Genomic DNA, 16,340 nt, shown 5'->3' on the forward strand with positions numbered 1-16,340 from the left:
ACTCTCATCAAGAACAAATAAAAAAGTTTTTTTAACAGATGTAATAACAAAAAAAAAAAAAAAACTACTTTTTGTTTATTCTTTAATGTATATAAATGTTTAACATAAACTCAAGTACTTCAAATGTTGCAAAAGTTTACATGTACTCTTTACAATAAACTCTCGTAAGTGATTTTAGGAGATCTTCAACAGTGGGAAACAGCTAGATTAGATTAGATTTAACTTTATTGTCATTATACATGTACAAGTACAAGGCATGAAATGCAGTTTAAGTCTAACCAGGAGTGCAATAGCAGCTGCTATATATAGGTATAAGCTATAAAGTGCAATTATAAAAAAATAATAATAATAAAATAAAAATAAAAAAACTATGGTGATATTTACAGATGGATGCACTATAAACATTATATACAGGTTATATTAACTATTAACAGAGATTTACAATAGATAAAAAATATGTACAGGTTGATAATAATCAGAGGTATGCGGGCAGATATGAACATAATTACAAATGTATATGTCCAGAGGGTATGTACAACTCAAGAAGAATTAGTGCAAAGTTGTGCGATGAGGACGAGCAAAGTTTGCTAACCAAGCATGTATGTATGTAAAAGTATGAAACAAACTGAATTATTAGTTATTATTTTAATTAAAACTTGTTTGATTTTAATGAGTTAATCAAGAAAACATTAACAGCACCTATGATTAATGTTTTCACTCTCAGTTTAGCTTTTATAATTAATGTTAATTGGGATTTACTGTAAAGTGTAAACAAATAAAGAATCAGAACATTTCAATCAATATTTTGGGCATGTCATACGCCAGATTAGCATCTTGAAAAAAAAAAAGTAGTCCATGAAGACTTTAAGCATTTGATGCTGTTATAAACACTATTTCTAATACCATAATCTGAATGTTATGAAAAGGACTTCTGAAAGGTGAAAAAATAAACAAGTATTCACTTTATTTTGAAGTGCCACAATAACAGTATCATTAATGTTCATTATTATGATATACTCATTTTATTAAATATGCACACGCCTTACTAGTACTATAGTTATACTATGAACATCTATGTTATTCATATTATTATTTTTAAATATCAGGAATTTCTTCACCTAATTAGTGTTTCTATTAAAAGAGAACGTAAACAGAACTGGCAACATTTTTTATGTTATTATCATGCCACTCTTGTTAATACAACAACCAGAATATTCTTAAAAGGACTTCTAAAAGGTGAAATAATAAACAAGTATTGGCTTTATTTTGAAGTGCCATGAACACAATACCATCATTCTTCATTATTATGATATACTAATATTATTAAATATGCATATGCCTTACGATTATCATAGTTACATTACAAACATCTATATTATTATTATTATTATTATTATTATATATTATTATTATTAGATACCAATGATTCCATCATCTAATTAGTATTTCTATTAAAAGAGAAAGTAACTCTAAATATGTCACTATCATGTAACTCTTGTCAAACTGTTTACAGTAAATTGGGACAAGCTGGAAAGAACGGCATTACAAGACTGTCACCACTGCTGACAACTGTTTACAGTATCTGACAATTATATTAGCCTGATAACGCAAAACGTATTATAACTCTGACCCAGTTTGCATTGCAGTAGCCTTTATGATTTCTGTCCTAACAAAGAAGAACTCGTCTTACATATTACATAACTACAAAACAAGTTAGCACGAGCTCCGCTTTGTTTTACACTAAATAAATGTGTATTTTTTAGAGATGTACTTTATCAAACTTTTAAGTTCGACGACTGACACACAAATCGAGGTACATTTTTAAGAAATAAGTCCTCCATCATGTTTGGCTGAAGCACAAATCCCGCCTCGCCCTAACACTATTGGCTAGAATTCCGATTTGACACATTAACTCGCCCTCCGATTGGCTGTCGCGCAAAGTGACGCATCGAAATCTTCTGTTTTTATTTTCGCAGCGTCAATCGCTCAAAGCAGCGCCACCCACCTCTGTGTGTATGAAATACTTCTACCGCCGCCGCGACGAAATGACTCGCTGGTCTGCCACAGTCTCGCGGGTGAAATTATCTCAGTCCTTTAACCGGAGCCCAGTACAGCCATCGTGACAGCTCCAACGCTGCAGGTCGAGGGTGAGACAGTCCTGTGACTCTATCATTCATCAGTACAGTCGCTCCTCCTGCCTCTCTCTCCGCCTCCTCGAACACTCTGGCCAGACTGACGTTTCTTGTTATTGGTGGAAGTGACGCAAATCGCGTAAAGTAAATTGAGCACGAGTACACTCAGTTGCACTTTCGTTAAAAACTTTTTTTCTTTTTGTCGTCTTGGTCAAGTTCGTGTGGTTATTTGATGTGAAACATAGTCCTTAGTCTTTGTAATAAATATTCATTCATTCATATGTTAATTTTTTTGGCTCAGTTCCTTTTTTAATCAGGGGTCGCCACTTAAAAATCGCCACCTTATCCAGCATTTGTTTTACACAGCGGATGCCCTTCCAGCTGCAACCCATCACTGGGAAACACCATACACTGTCATTCACACACATACACTAAGGACAATTTAGCTTATCCAGTTCACCTGACTTGTAGGTGTAATAAATGTACAAAGTAATATTAAAATAATTTAATAATGTAAGTCATTTAACATGTATTTATTTGGTTGTTTAAATGTTATTTTTTTGGTAAATTTTATTATTATTATTATTATTATTAATAATAATAATATTAAATGTATTTTGTTTATTTATTTATTTCTATATATATATATATATATATATATATATATATATATATATTAAACAATAAACAAATGTGTGATTGATAAATAAATAAATAAATAAATAAATAAATAAATAAATAAATAGAATACTTCGCTTAATTAAGTTCGTCAACCAGTTCATGAGACTAGCACTAACAAATTATGTATCTTTTTGTATTTTGGACAGAACCTAACAACCTAACAACCAGACATGAATGTGCAGAAGCGAAACTGTGGGTGATTTTTGTATCCACTGCATAGAAACCAATAACAACAATCTTGAATCCTTTAGCGGCAAAAACAAAAGGAAGGGATTAGCAATAACTCCGTTACTAATATTTAGCCTTCGGTAAGAGTTTTGGTTTTCCAAACGTTAATATAACAACCGTTTTTAATGATTTACCTTTGTAGACAAAGGGTAACACACACGTTGCTTATGAATGATGAATTGACATCGCTGTATGCATCTAAACTTGTTAATAACAATGTAACTCTTGATGAAATGACAGAGATGGCCACTGGTGACCTGAAGGGATGTCTCAGAAAACTGGAAGCGTCTCTTCGGTCTCTGAAGTATCCCAGAGATGTGGACTATCAAAGGTATGGAGTATCAATGTTAAAAGAATAGTGTAGTTCAAAAATAACTCGTTATTTACTCAGGTTTTTGTTGTTGAATCTAGATTAACTGTCTGTCTTCGAAACACTAAATCATTTATTTTGGGAATGTACTTGCGGTAAAGTGTTTTGTATTTCCACAAAAACTGTACTCTTTGGTAACTCTCTGAACTTAAATCCTTCTCATTGTAAATTTATTATTAATTTCTTGTTTTTTCAGGCTAAATGTTACATCCATAAATGAAGTAATTTTTTGAAGAAACACCCTTATTATTTTCAGAAATTCTTTATTGAACTCTAATAATTAATTTGCATGTAAAACCCTTTCTTGGTGTAAATCATGTAAACTTTATTTATGTAACTTTTTTTATCTATTTGTTCTTATGGTATCTTTGTAAGTGTTCTTTCTTGCATACTAAGAAAAAAAAACTTCTGTCTTCAGTTTATTTGTTCAGAAAAACTCAAATGAAAATGTTATGCAGAGTGTCAGTTGTAGTAACCATTTAATTAAATTTGTACAGAAAATAAATGTTGATAGTGGCTGAGACTGTAAGTAATTCAGTTATATTATAATACACAGACCAAAAGACATGAGTAAAAATGAGATTTTGGAAACACATCAACTAAATTGATATGATTTTAAATACACACTAAAGCATATTAAATGTAAGTGTCTACTTTAATGTTTATTATATAATGCTCCATTGTCATTCAACATAACTTATATTTATTTTCTTAATATTTTTTTATTAATAGTATATTGATTCATTAATATTGATAGTTGGTATTAATTAAGGCTGCACAATATTTAAAAAATCTGAGATTACAATATTTTGTTTTTCTGTGATATTTATTGCGATTATGCGATATGATTATAATTATTTCACCAGATGACTTGAATAGCTCAATTTGGAAAGAACTCATACATTTATATTGATTGGAAGACTTTTGAAGGCCAGATAATCTGCATACATTTTTGGTGGGTCTAACTGTATTCAAAAATACGTTGAATATTCAAATGAAAGCAAATAAAACAGTAAATTCTTCATTGTATAAAAGTTAAATGCAATACATTTTTATTGTTTTAATTTTTTGTACACAAATTATTTAAAATCTTTAAAAACAAATCAAAAAAGCACTAGTTTAAGGTTAAACTTCACAATCACTCAACAGGATGGTTCCTGGTAAGCTATTATTCCAATCAAATTTCCTGAGGGATGAATAAACTGAAGCTGAACTTGACACTGTGGATTGATGTGACTATTGTGAATAATCACATTGCGATATCGATGCTGAAATGATATATTGTGCAGCCCTAGTGTTTATTCGATATTAGTTTATTAATTATATTTTAATTGTATAATATAAAAATAAAATAAAAAATTATTCGGACCTGTACATATTAAAATACAGTTGAAGTCAGAATTATCAGCCCCCCTGAATTTTTAGACCGCTTGTTTATTTTTTCCCCAATTTATGTTTAACGGAGAGCAGATTTTTTCAACACATTTCTAAACACAATAGTTTTAATAACTCATCTCTAATAACTGATTTATTTTATCTTTGCCATGATGACAGTAAATAATATTTTACTGGATATTTTTCAAGACACTTCTATACAGCTTAAAGTGACATTTAAAGGCTTAACTTGGTTATTTAGGTTAACTAGGCAGGTTAGGGTAATTAGGCAAGTTATTGTATAGCAATGGTTTGTTCTGTAAATTATCTAGAAACAATATAGCCTAAAGGGGCTAATAATTTTGTCCCTAAAATGGTGTTTAAAAAATTTAAAACTGCTTTTATTCTAGTCGAAATAAAACAAATAAGACTTTCTCCAGAAGAAAAAATATTATAAGACATACTGTGAAAATTTCCTTGCTCTGTTAAACATCATTTGGAAAATAATTAAAAAAGAAGAAAAAAATTTGAAGGGGGCTAATTGTTCTGACTTTAACTGTATGTAAACAAATATGTTATCATATAAAATGAACTGTCTTTTAAATGGTTGATTTTTTAATTTATTTTTTATTTTTTGCTGATATATAAATATCATTTTATAAGGCATTTTGTGGCTGTTCTGTGATCCTTAAATATTGGGTTTTAATATGTCATCAAATGATTCTTGTTCTAAGTGTACTTTGCACTATTTTATGGTGTATAAACTAGAGTTTAATTAGACAATTTAGTGGATATCATATTTAAATACTGGTATAAGTGCACAATATTTATGAGTTCTCATTCATTCATTCATTCATTCATTTTCTTGTCGGCTTAGTCCCTTTATTAATCTGGGGTCGCCACAGCGGAATGAACCGCCAACTTATCCAGCAAGTTTTTACGCAGCGGATGCCCTTCCAGCCGCTGCCCATCTCTGGGAAACATCCACACACACATTCACACACACACTCATACACTACGGACAATTTAGCCTACCCAATTCACCTGTACCGCATGTCTTTGGACTGTGGGGGAAACCGAAGCACCCGGAGGAAACCCACGCGATGGCAGGGAGAACATGCAAACTCCACACAGAAACGCCATCTGAGCCGAGGTTTGAACCAGCGACCCAGAGACCTTCTTGCTGTGAGGCGACAGCACTACCTACTGCACCACTGCCTCGCTCATTTATGAATAATCTGTGAATAATCTCTGAATAAAAAAGTAATTAAACAGGTTATGTTGTAATGTATGGGGGGAAATGAAGTTGGATTCTTTCACTGTTACTGTTGTTATTAATATTGCTGTTGCTGTTGTATATTGTTATAAAAACATTTTCTCATTTATCTAAACATTCACAAATACTTCTACTTAACCATTCTAAGAATTATTACTGTATTAAATAATAGTAAAATGAAGTTTCCAAATAATTTAACATGGAACAATAAAGCATACATTCTGAGCAAAAGATTTTCCTAAATCATTTTCATAATCATGACCCTGACCACACCCATGCCAAAAGACTGGAAGTGGAAATTTGCAAAGTACACTATGGCTGAGTGAGCATTTTATTAATGTTTATACTTGTTTTACATGCATGTTAGCACATAAAAATGTATATTTGCTTTGAATAATATCCATTAACTATACATACATGGAACAATTAGTATCCTTTTTCTGTATGTTGACTATCTAGCAGATGCTTTTATCCACAATAAATTAAAGGTATACGTTTCATCAGTCAATTTTTTAATCAGTTCTATTTTTTCTTTAACCTCAAATGTCTATATAAAAGAACATAATCTTGTTAAATGTGGCCACAGAGACAAATCCTAGATTTGTAGATACAAATCTCCACTTCCCAGGGCTTTACAAATCCATCATCTGAATGATTATTTCATATGCGGTCAGCAGAGATGATATAATATATGCAAGATGTAATCCATTAGACATTGACGTTCCCTAATTCCACCATTCATTTTTTTTTTTTTTGGCCTTGACTTTGAAACATCTTGACTCATATAAACATCCCAAAATAAGACTCTGTCAGTGTTTCATGTCCCGTATTTTGTTTTGAAGTTTGGAAAGTTGAAGACTTGTCCGGAGCCTCTCCAGCGCTCCGCTATTTTGTAAACAGGCTTTACAAAAACCAGCTCCGTTCCTCCACCAAGACCCCAAGCTGCACATCAGATGCTCAGCTCAGAGGTTTTGATGTGAGATGCATCAAACACAGAATGCTCCTCAAAAAGACAGATCTATTTTGGCTTGTGTATGCTGGAAAGATGACTTAATTTGCCTCCAGCACGACACTCAAAATGGCTTGCAGACAGCTTTTATTTTTCAAGTGCTGCCACTCTTTTAAACATTATATTTGATTTAAAACCTCGATTTGGTGTTGATTTTATGATGACGTTTTATGAATTGTTTGTCATTACAAGTCCTTTATAATTTAATATTGTGGTTTCCTCTTCCAGATTGGCTGTTGGAGATCCATCAGCGTGTCTTCCTATTGTAAGCTTTGCCTTCACGTCCTTTTCCCCCTCACTCACAGAGCACCTGGTCGATTTTGGCGTGGAACTAACCGGAATGAATGATTTGCGATTTATTGAGAATGTGTACAAGGTGATTATCATTCATCATATTTTTATATAGCTTATTAAATATTATATATTTTGATGTAGCTTAGTATTTATTTATTGTTTTATTTATTTATTTATCTCTGCACGTAGTTTGTAAAGCTTTTTAAAGGGATAGTTTATGGAAATTTACTACATTTCTAATTGACTAAAAATCACAATTTACTTAAGTGGTTCCAAAACTTTCTATTGTTGAAAACTAAAGAAGATATTTTGAAGAATGCGGAAAACATGTAACTTTTTACTTCCATAGTAGAAAAAATACTGTGGGAATCAATGGTTGCAAGGTTCTAGCTGTCTTCAATATATACAGTTGAAGTCAGAATTATCAGTACCCCTGAATTATTAGCGCCCCTATTTATTTTTCTCCCAATTTCTGTTTAACGGTGAGAAGATATTTTCAACACATTTCTAAACATAGTTTTAAGGACTAATTTCTGATAAGTGATTTATTTTATCTTTGCCATGATGACAGTAAATAATATTTTACTAGATGTTTTTCAAGACACTTCTATATAGCTTCTGTACAGCAAGTGACATTTAAAGGCTTAACTAGGTAATTAGGTTAACTAGGCAGGTTAAGGTAATTAGGCAAGTTATTTTATAATGATGGTTTGTTCTGTAGTCTATCAGAAAAAAACGTAGCTTATAAAGGGGGTAATAATTTTAATCTTAAAATGTTTTTTTTTATTTTTTTTTATTAAAAACTGCTTTTATTTAAGCTGAAATAAAACAAATAAGACTTTCTCCAGAAGAAAAAATATTATCAGACATACTTTGAAAATTTCCTTGCTCTGTTTAACATCATTTAATAAATATTTAAAAGAGAAAAAAAAAATTCAAAGGGGGCCTAATAATTATGACTTCCACTGTATGTTTATGTTTAACATGCAATGAAGCAGTACTTCAAGAGATTCATTCAAAATGCTGATTCATTTATTATATGCCAAACCATATCATTAAAATATTTATTGATTTCATTAATGATAAAATTTAAGTCCACTAAAGCATTTTTAGTTTAGCTGCCTATTCGGGTAACTCTTAAACTATTATATTTTAACTATTTCTATAAAAAGAATCAGGGTTCTTAATTTATCATGAATCATGTAACCCTACTGTATACATTTCTATTTTTTTCCCTGGAGAATGTAAAAGAAGGCATTTTGAAGAATGTTGGTGCAGTCTGAGAAATAAGTTCATAACAGAAAAAAACAAAAACAAAAAAACTGGCAGCTCATTACCAGGTTTTCACATTGGATTTAATGTGACCAAAATCAACCCAGACAATTTATCATTTTATTCTAAATTTATTATTTTATTCTAAAAGTGTCAAAAACATTTATTTTGTTGAACAGTAGATTTACATTTTAAACATCACATTTCAGAGCTAAGATCAAGGTCTCATAAAACAATTTAAAAGTGTGAATCAACCAAAAAACAAACAAACAAACAAACAAACAAAAAAAAAAAAACACCCTGGAAATATTACAGCAAAGTATAGTCATACAATTAACTTTTTTTAATTTAATCCAACCTTTTGGTGACCATTGGCATCTACTGTATAGTAAAAAAAAAGTTTTTATAAACAACATATAACCTTTATGAATTAATAATGACCCAAGTGTAATTTGTGAATCATTCCTTTAAAATACATTCATTCCATTCATGTTTTAGCATTTAGGCTAGTTTCTGGATAGTATATTTTTATTTAAAATCAACAACAGATCTTTATTAACATGCTTGACATCACAGCCCACTTTAATTTTGACTTTTTTAAACTGTTTGCAGTTTCTTTCAAGAGCTAGTGGTTTTAATGAGTTGGTTATTTTAAATGGATCAAAGTGCTTACAGTTGCCTTTTCCCAGTTATGAGGACACAGTTCATTTTTAGGGTCAAACTCTAAAGGCTTTTTAACTCCGAACAAGCCATTAATACTGTTTTTCACTCCCTCTTTGAAGAGGTTGATTAATATAAGCCTTATTTATTGGCATTGTCTCGAATCTGGCAGGGTTTAATGACTCAGTTTTCACTTATTCCAAAATTGTTTCAGTTTCTTTCTTTTGTTGAACATAAAGAAGATATTTCAAAGTATGTTAGAAACATGCAGCCATTGACTTCTATTGCATTTTTTTTCTACTATGGATGTCAATATTTACCCGTTTCCAACATAATTAAAAAAAAATACTAAATGTTAGTAAATGTTAAATAAATAGTAAATGTTAGTAAATAGTAAATGTTATTTTGGGGTGAACTACCCCTTTACCCCTAAAATCAGAACCGCAGGTCCTCTCTGTGAAGGTCTGTGATTTGGAGCATCTGTAGCTCTGAAGCAAAGCATTCAGATGTTCAACTGGCAGCTCTTCACCAGCAAATCCTGAGTAATTACTATTCTCCACTCGCATCGCTCTCCTGCAGTGAGTGAATAAAAGAAGAAGGCTTGTTTTCATGCTGGTCCAAGTCGTCTGATCTCAGATTAACTCAAAACTGATTCTGTACGTTCAGCCATGGGACTGACTGAAGCGCTGCTCTGTCTTTCAGCACTTCCTCCTGTTCGCTGACCTTTTGTGCAGCTCTTAAAGTTCTGGCCTTCATCCCAGTATCATCTGAGGCTCACGTAAAATATTCAGGGGGGAATTAGTGGTCCCTTTAGATTACCTTCAGGGCCTTGGTGGCATTTGCTAAAAATTAGAGACGCTGTAACAGGAAAGTAGTGTTTAGCAATTCAATCATTTTTTTTTCCAGTCGTCGTTTTTTCCTTCGTGCTACAGTACATCTCACTGTTTACATTTGCGTATTCCTGTGATTAGTCTTAGTGGCTCCTCTGGAATTCCAAAAAGTCTACAAATCTTTTTTTTTTTTTCTTCTTCTTCTTTTTAGTTTTTTTTGTTTGGGATTTTAATCCACTTAGAGGATAATTTCCTTCCAGTTCCTTTAATGCGTTAAACCTCTCAAGTTGTAATATTTATTTTAAATCACTGTGTTTTGTTGTATCTGTGTTTTGATGAGAAAATCCCTTCAAATGTAGGTCTTGCGGGATGTTTTCAGCTATAGACCACTGTTGACCAAACAGCAGTTCCTTCAGTTTGGGTTTGCAGAGAGGAAAGTGAGCATTCTCTGTGATGTCATTGGCCTTGTTCTCAGCAAACACAAAGAACTCACTAAAAATAGCAAGGTATCGCTGATTTACCCTCATACAGTTTTTTTTCTCGTATAGAGATATGGTTATATTTCAGTTATTCACAGGTACTAGAAACATTTATTTATGTTTTTTTTTTTATTTTTTTTTTAAAAGTTTATAGTATATACACACACATACATATATTCTCACAGCGTTAATAAATATTATACAGTATGTAGACTTTAGCTGATCTCAAAATGATAAATTATTTTCGCACTTTGTATAGTAATGTTTTTATAAATCATTTACAATTAATTAGTTTATTTATAATATGTTTAATATATTTATGCAAACTATAATAGTAATTCAATATAACACATTTATTGGTTCAATAATATTGTGATATGCAAATAATTGTTAGCATATTAAATATATTTATATAAACTAGTAATTTAATTTACACATACAGTTAAGGTCAGAATTATTAGCCCCCCCTGTTTTTTCCCCAATTTCTGTTTGACAAAGAGAAGATTTTTTTTTCAACACATTTCTAAACATAATAGTTTTAATAACTCCTTTCTAATAACTGATTTATTTTATCTTTGCCATAATGGGAGTAAATTATATTTTACCAGATATTTTTCAAGACAATTCTATATAGCTTAAAGTGACATTTAAAAGCTTAACTAGGTTAATTTGGTTATTTAAGTATATAGGCAAGTTGTTGTATAATGGTTTGTTTTGTAGCAAATCTAAAAAGATATATAGCCTAAAGGGGCTAATAATTTTGACCTTAATTTTTTTATTTTTTTTTATTAAAACTGCTTTTATTCTTGCTGAAATAAAACACGACTTTCTCCAGAATAAAAAAAATATTATCATACATGATGTGAATATTCTCTTGCTCTGTTAAACATAATTTAGGAAATATTTAAAAAAGAAAAAAAATCAATAATATTAATTTTGACTTCAACTGTATATTGTTTTTACTTATCTTATTTTTATTTTTTTTTTTTAAATAATTGTTAGCAAATTAAACGTTGGCCAGGATTTTGTTATTTATATTTTTATGTTTTTCATATTGTTATTGAATATTGTCTTACAGCATCTGAGTAAGCCAAAGAAAAGGCCTGTATTGAAGAGCTGTGTTAAAAATGAAATTCCCTCTGATGACAGTAACTCACAGGAATTAACAGCCCTGATGGTAAGTTTTCATGTTTTTTCTACTACTACTACTACTACTACTACTACTACTACTACTACTACTACTACTACTACTACTACTACTACTAATAATAATAATAATAATAATAATAATAATAATAATAATTGTCTATGTCTGCTTTAGATGCCTCTGAAGCAGCCACTGGTAGAAAGGCATCTTGGCGGCAGCTCGGCAGCAGCTCAAATCAGACACTCCTCAGCTGAACATCCACAGCAGGAAGAGGAAACAGAAAAGGAGTTAGACAGTGAACGTTTAGAGGACTCATCACAACCTGCTGAATCTACTGTGAGTGGAATATATATTCAGCAACATATGTACACACTGGGATGTGCATGAATAAGTTCACCAGACATTAGATTTAGTCGGATTTATTCTTTTTTACGCAGGAGTGTAAAGTGCTTGGCAACTTGGTTACTTAGAGCTTTTTTTTAATAATAATTAAGGAATTAATTGCATATAATTCATTAATTAAAAAGACAAAAATGTGTTAATAATGTTACATTTTTTAACTGTTTTTGATCGTGTAACTTTTGTGATTAAAACAGAATATACATTTAATATGCAGTAAGGTAAAGATTTTTTTTTTTAAATGTTTGATTTCTCAGCAATGCTAAATTTAGTTAAAATATATTAAAAAAAAAACTACATCACTTGAAAATATCATAGCAATTTTTAAAATATAAATGTTGTCTTATTTAATATATTTTAAAGTTTAATTCACTCCTGTGTTGGGAAAGCGGAATTTCCAGCAGCTATTATTTCTTCATTCTTTAACACCACATTATACAAATCATAATTCTTAATGATTTGATGTGAAAAAACATTTCTTTTGATTATCAATGTTGAGAAAAGGTGGGGTGTGCTTATTTTTTTTCAGTATTTCTTATTAAATGGAGAAAAATACTTTCACTTTTCTATTTCTGTGCAAAGTTGTTGAAGAAAAACACTTTTTAAGCCTAACATTTGAATTACTCATTCATGAGTAATGAATGAATAAATGAATTTTGTGTATTATGTCGTAATTTAACTGGATTGTCACTTGCCAATACAAATGGCTATATCACAAATCTACTGCAAAGTTCTGAACCACTTTAATGCATGCACATTCTCTTCAGGAGTGTGTGTTGGAAAGCCAACTGAGAGTTCTGGAAGAAGGTCTTCTTGAGACTGTTGGCAGACTAGAGCAACGACTGGCTCTCATGGAGCTCAAGATACATGCTCTGGAAAAAAGCTTGGCTGGCAAGATCATCATCGAGAGCAACCAGTGGGAGAACTTGGAGAGTCGCGTGCTGCTGCTGGAAACCAGGCTGGCGTTGACCTCAGCACAGGTATGGGAATTTAACGTCTCTTTGAATGTTCCAAATTGTACATTTTATGTGGCGTAATACTGCTTTCTCCTAAAACTCGCTTTGATGAAACTTGCATTACATGATGAAAAACAGCGACAGTCTCCAGCACACTAGCAATAACTCTCACATGTGTCAGTTTCGAAAACTGGGGAATTCATGTGGAAAATGCAGTGTTTTAGGAAGACTGCAAACCACTTTAGAGGTCAGAGGCCAGTATACAGCAACTGATGGGTTCAGGAAACAGAATTTTTCGGTAATTTAATGGCCTAACAGTTCATGAGTGTGTTATTTTAGTTTTCTTTTTTACAAAATGGCAATTTGACATCTTGTGAAATAATATAGTCCTTATTGAATCTAAAACAAAAGCTAAATTTTCTATACCTCTATAGGGTCTAACATCAGGAGATGGAATCTTCAGCACAGAAAACAATGAATTCAAAGAGGATACAGGTACTTGGAAATGTTTTACCTTTATAATTGTAATTGTTTATAAAATCTTTGCATTTATAAATCTAAAAGTTTTTAGTGTTTTTATTTGTATCTGTTAAAGTATCTGCAAATGGCTCTTCCGCTGTGATTCAAACATCCCTTGATGACAATGACAATGGGAACATAGCCAGTCCTTTACCAACAGCTTCACAGGTGAACATCCATCTATCCATTTGTTTATCCACTAAAGTTTCATGAGTAGTCAGTTTAATACAGGTTGTCTGTGGGGTCTTAAAAAGTATTAAAAGTTAATAAATCAATGTAGAGAAATTTAAGGCCCTTAAAAAGTCTTTAAAAATCTTAAATGCTATTTTGCAAGTTATTAAGTTATATATATATATATATATTTTTGATTATTTAACGTATGGTTGTATACTTAAGTTAGCCAGAATTAAATCTGCGAATATCAGGATGCTGTGTACTTTATGAAATCAATAAAATCCTACTAGATTTGACATCATGCTGCTTTGTTTACTGCAGTAGCCAAAGCAACACCATTATTTCTGCAATTCTAAAGGTGCCAACCTGCTAAATTTGCTAGATTGAATAGATTTTTCTTCAGTAAATGAATAATAATTTAGTTTTTGATTTGCTTCTTACAATTATATTTAGTTAATATACTGGAAGCTAAAATCTCACCAGTGTTTCCGGTTGAAACCTAAATTGGTTATAAGGTCTTAAAATGTATGGAAAGAGTCCATAAAAAGGTCTTAAAATGTATTGAATTTCATTCTCTGATTCCTGTATATACTCTGTAATAATAGAACGTTTTTCCCTTCAACTTTTAGAGTTTTAAAGAAAGGCTGGACAGAATAGTTTACATGTAAGTATTACAGGTGCTTTGTATGTGAAAAAAACAGCCTTTTAGAATAAGGACTTCATATATGTACGTCAATTCATACCATGTTTTTTTTTTGTCTTTTCATATTTCAGGATGAAGGATACATCTGACGTTCTACAAAATGTAGAGCCAACAATGTAAATCCGATCAGAGTTTAAATAAATTGATATTCTGTCAATATTTACTCACCTTCACTTTATTCCAGACCTGTGTGCTGTTAGTGTGCTGTGTGTTTGTTTAGCTCTATAAAAACCATGTAGCCACTATGCATAATATGCTGCATATATTAAAGGTTTACACACATATCCCGTTTTTCAAACAAAGAATGTGGTCAACCAAAAAGTTGTATCTTGCTGAAGATCAAATATGGCAATTTTTTTTGGCAATTTTTGCCAATTTCATCGATTCTTTTTGACAATTTGATAAAATGTGGCAAATTTTATGTTACTTTTTGGTCGGACGTCAATGACATCATCAGTCATCACTGTTTCTCCTATGTCACGTGACAAAATATAATTAGTTGCACGTGTGGCAGTTTCTGTTTGCCAAGTAGGAGATTTTCGCTGGAAAAAAGCTACATTTCCGTTTGTTTGGCTATTTTTTTTATTTAATTTTTTAAAGCATATTTGTAGAAAAGTGTAAGTTTTGCCGGTTTTGGAGCTTGACGTGATCATTATTAACAAAGAAAAATGCCTGAATGAAGTTTTTTACTGGATAAATACAGCGACATACAATACTGGAATGACACTGGGGTGAGTAAATTTTATAGTTTTGTTAGGTGGTGAACTGTTTTCGCTTTAAAATACCTTTAAACCGATCCTGGGTTTGCATTGACCAATATTTCGTGTATTGACATTCAGGAATGAATTGACATGTATTCTAGTCATCTGGATGGCCTCTAGATGTCACTGCTACCCAAGTAAAACTCTAAAACCTAATGTTAACTTAGTTTACGGCGCCCTCTGAGGTCAGCTTTATGTATTAGGTCCTTTACGTCAGCCCATTGTCATCCAACAGCATTTATCTTTTATGTGAATATGAAGTAGCATTATATGACGATGTGCCTTAATTTTGTGACTTTTTTTAAGTACGCACTGTGAAAAAGAGGAATAAAGTCGGAATGTATGAAGTTTAATTTGTCTTCTAGAGTTGTGGTATGCTTGTAAATGCACTCAAAAATTGTTTGGTGTTTGTTCAAACTGCTTATTTAAAATGAGCTAAAACAACACAATTCTTGAGTTTTATAAGACGATAACTTAATTGTTTTATAATTGTCTTAATTGTTTTAACATGTTGTCCCAACACAGTGATTGGGTAGAACCCAGCATTTTTTTTTTTTTTTTTTGTGTAATTGTGACTCCCAAATGTTTTTAATTTTTCTTTTTTAACCCACTTAAGTAGCTTGTCAGCCAACATTTAGGTACTTGGATACTAGGTTTAGTCAAATATGTGTCATTTGTCCAGGGTGCATAAACATTGTGGCTCTGGCCCTATTAAAATAGTGCTTTGGTTGTTTGATTGTTTGGCCATCCTGACCTATACATGGGATAAGGGTAAGTCTTTGTAGATCTTGTAAAATGGTGGTTATTTTCTGTCTCTAAATGTTAGTAATATGGACATAATTTAAGTCAAAATTAAAGCCAGACTTCTATATTTTAGCATAAGCAATTGGGAAGTGTTTTTCGTAATGTAGTGTACGATTCATTTTAGTTGTAATTTGAGCAGTTTATGAGTTCAGCCAACCTTTGGATGGTCTCTTGGTGTTGGGCGTTATAACACAAGATTTCACATTTATCAGATTTCCGTTTTTGAAAAAAAAAAAAACATGAAAGATCTGTCCAAGTAATGTTTTGCAGTG

The 16,340-nt window shown here is 31.4% G+C and overlaps 2 protein-coding genes across 25 annotated transcripts in view; one reads left to right on the forward strand and one right to left on the reverse strand.

Annotated features, from left to right (window-relative positions):
* Positions 1 to 2,183, reverse strand: part of fbxo8 (F-box protein 8) — an 18,234-nt gene extending 16,051 nt beyond the window's left edge. Inside the window, 1 exon segment of the mRNA NM_001040307.1 lies at positions 2,006 to 2,183. The gene's annotated coding sequence lies outside the window, so the exon portion shown is untranslated.
* Positions 1 to 15,617, forward strand: part of cep44 (centrosomal protein 44) — a 217,257-nt gene extending 201,640 nt beyond the window's left edge. For 8 of the 24 annotated variants that reach the window (XM_087236366.1, XM_087236365.1, XM_087236370.1 and 5 more), the window contains 10 exons: positions 3,282 to 3,372; positions 7,299 to 7,446; positions 10,486 to 10,632; positions 11,684 to 11,782; positions 11,927 to 12,088; positions 12,919 to 13,131; positions 13,542 to 13,602; positions 13,703 to 13,794; positions 14,430 to 14,464; positions 14,575 to 15,617. In XM_087236366.1, coding sequence (XP_087092492.1) covers positions 3,284 to 3,372; positions 7,299 to 7,446; positions 10,486 to 10,632; positions 11,684 to 11,782; positions 11,927 to 12,088; positions 12,919 to 13,131; positions 13,542 to 13,602; positions 13,703 to 13,794; positions 14,430 to 14,464; positions 14,575 to 14,623 — 1,095 coding nt within the window. In that variant the 5' untranslated portion in view covers positions 3,282 to 3,283 and the 3' untranslated portion in view covers positions 14,624 to 15,617. 24 annotated transcript variants of the gene reach the window in all.
* The last annotated feature ends 723 nt before the right edge of the window (positions 15,618 to 16,340 follow it).

The sequence above is a fragment of the Danio rerio genome, chromosome 1 (assembly GCF_052040795.2).
Source record: "Danio rerio strain M-AB ecotype USA chromosome 1, GRCz13ab, whole genome shotgun sequence".
Lineage (NCBI taxonomy): Eukaryota > Metazoa > Chordata > Actinopteri > Cypriniformes > Danionidae > Danio > Danio rerio.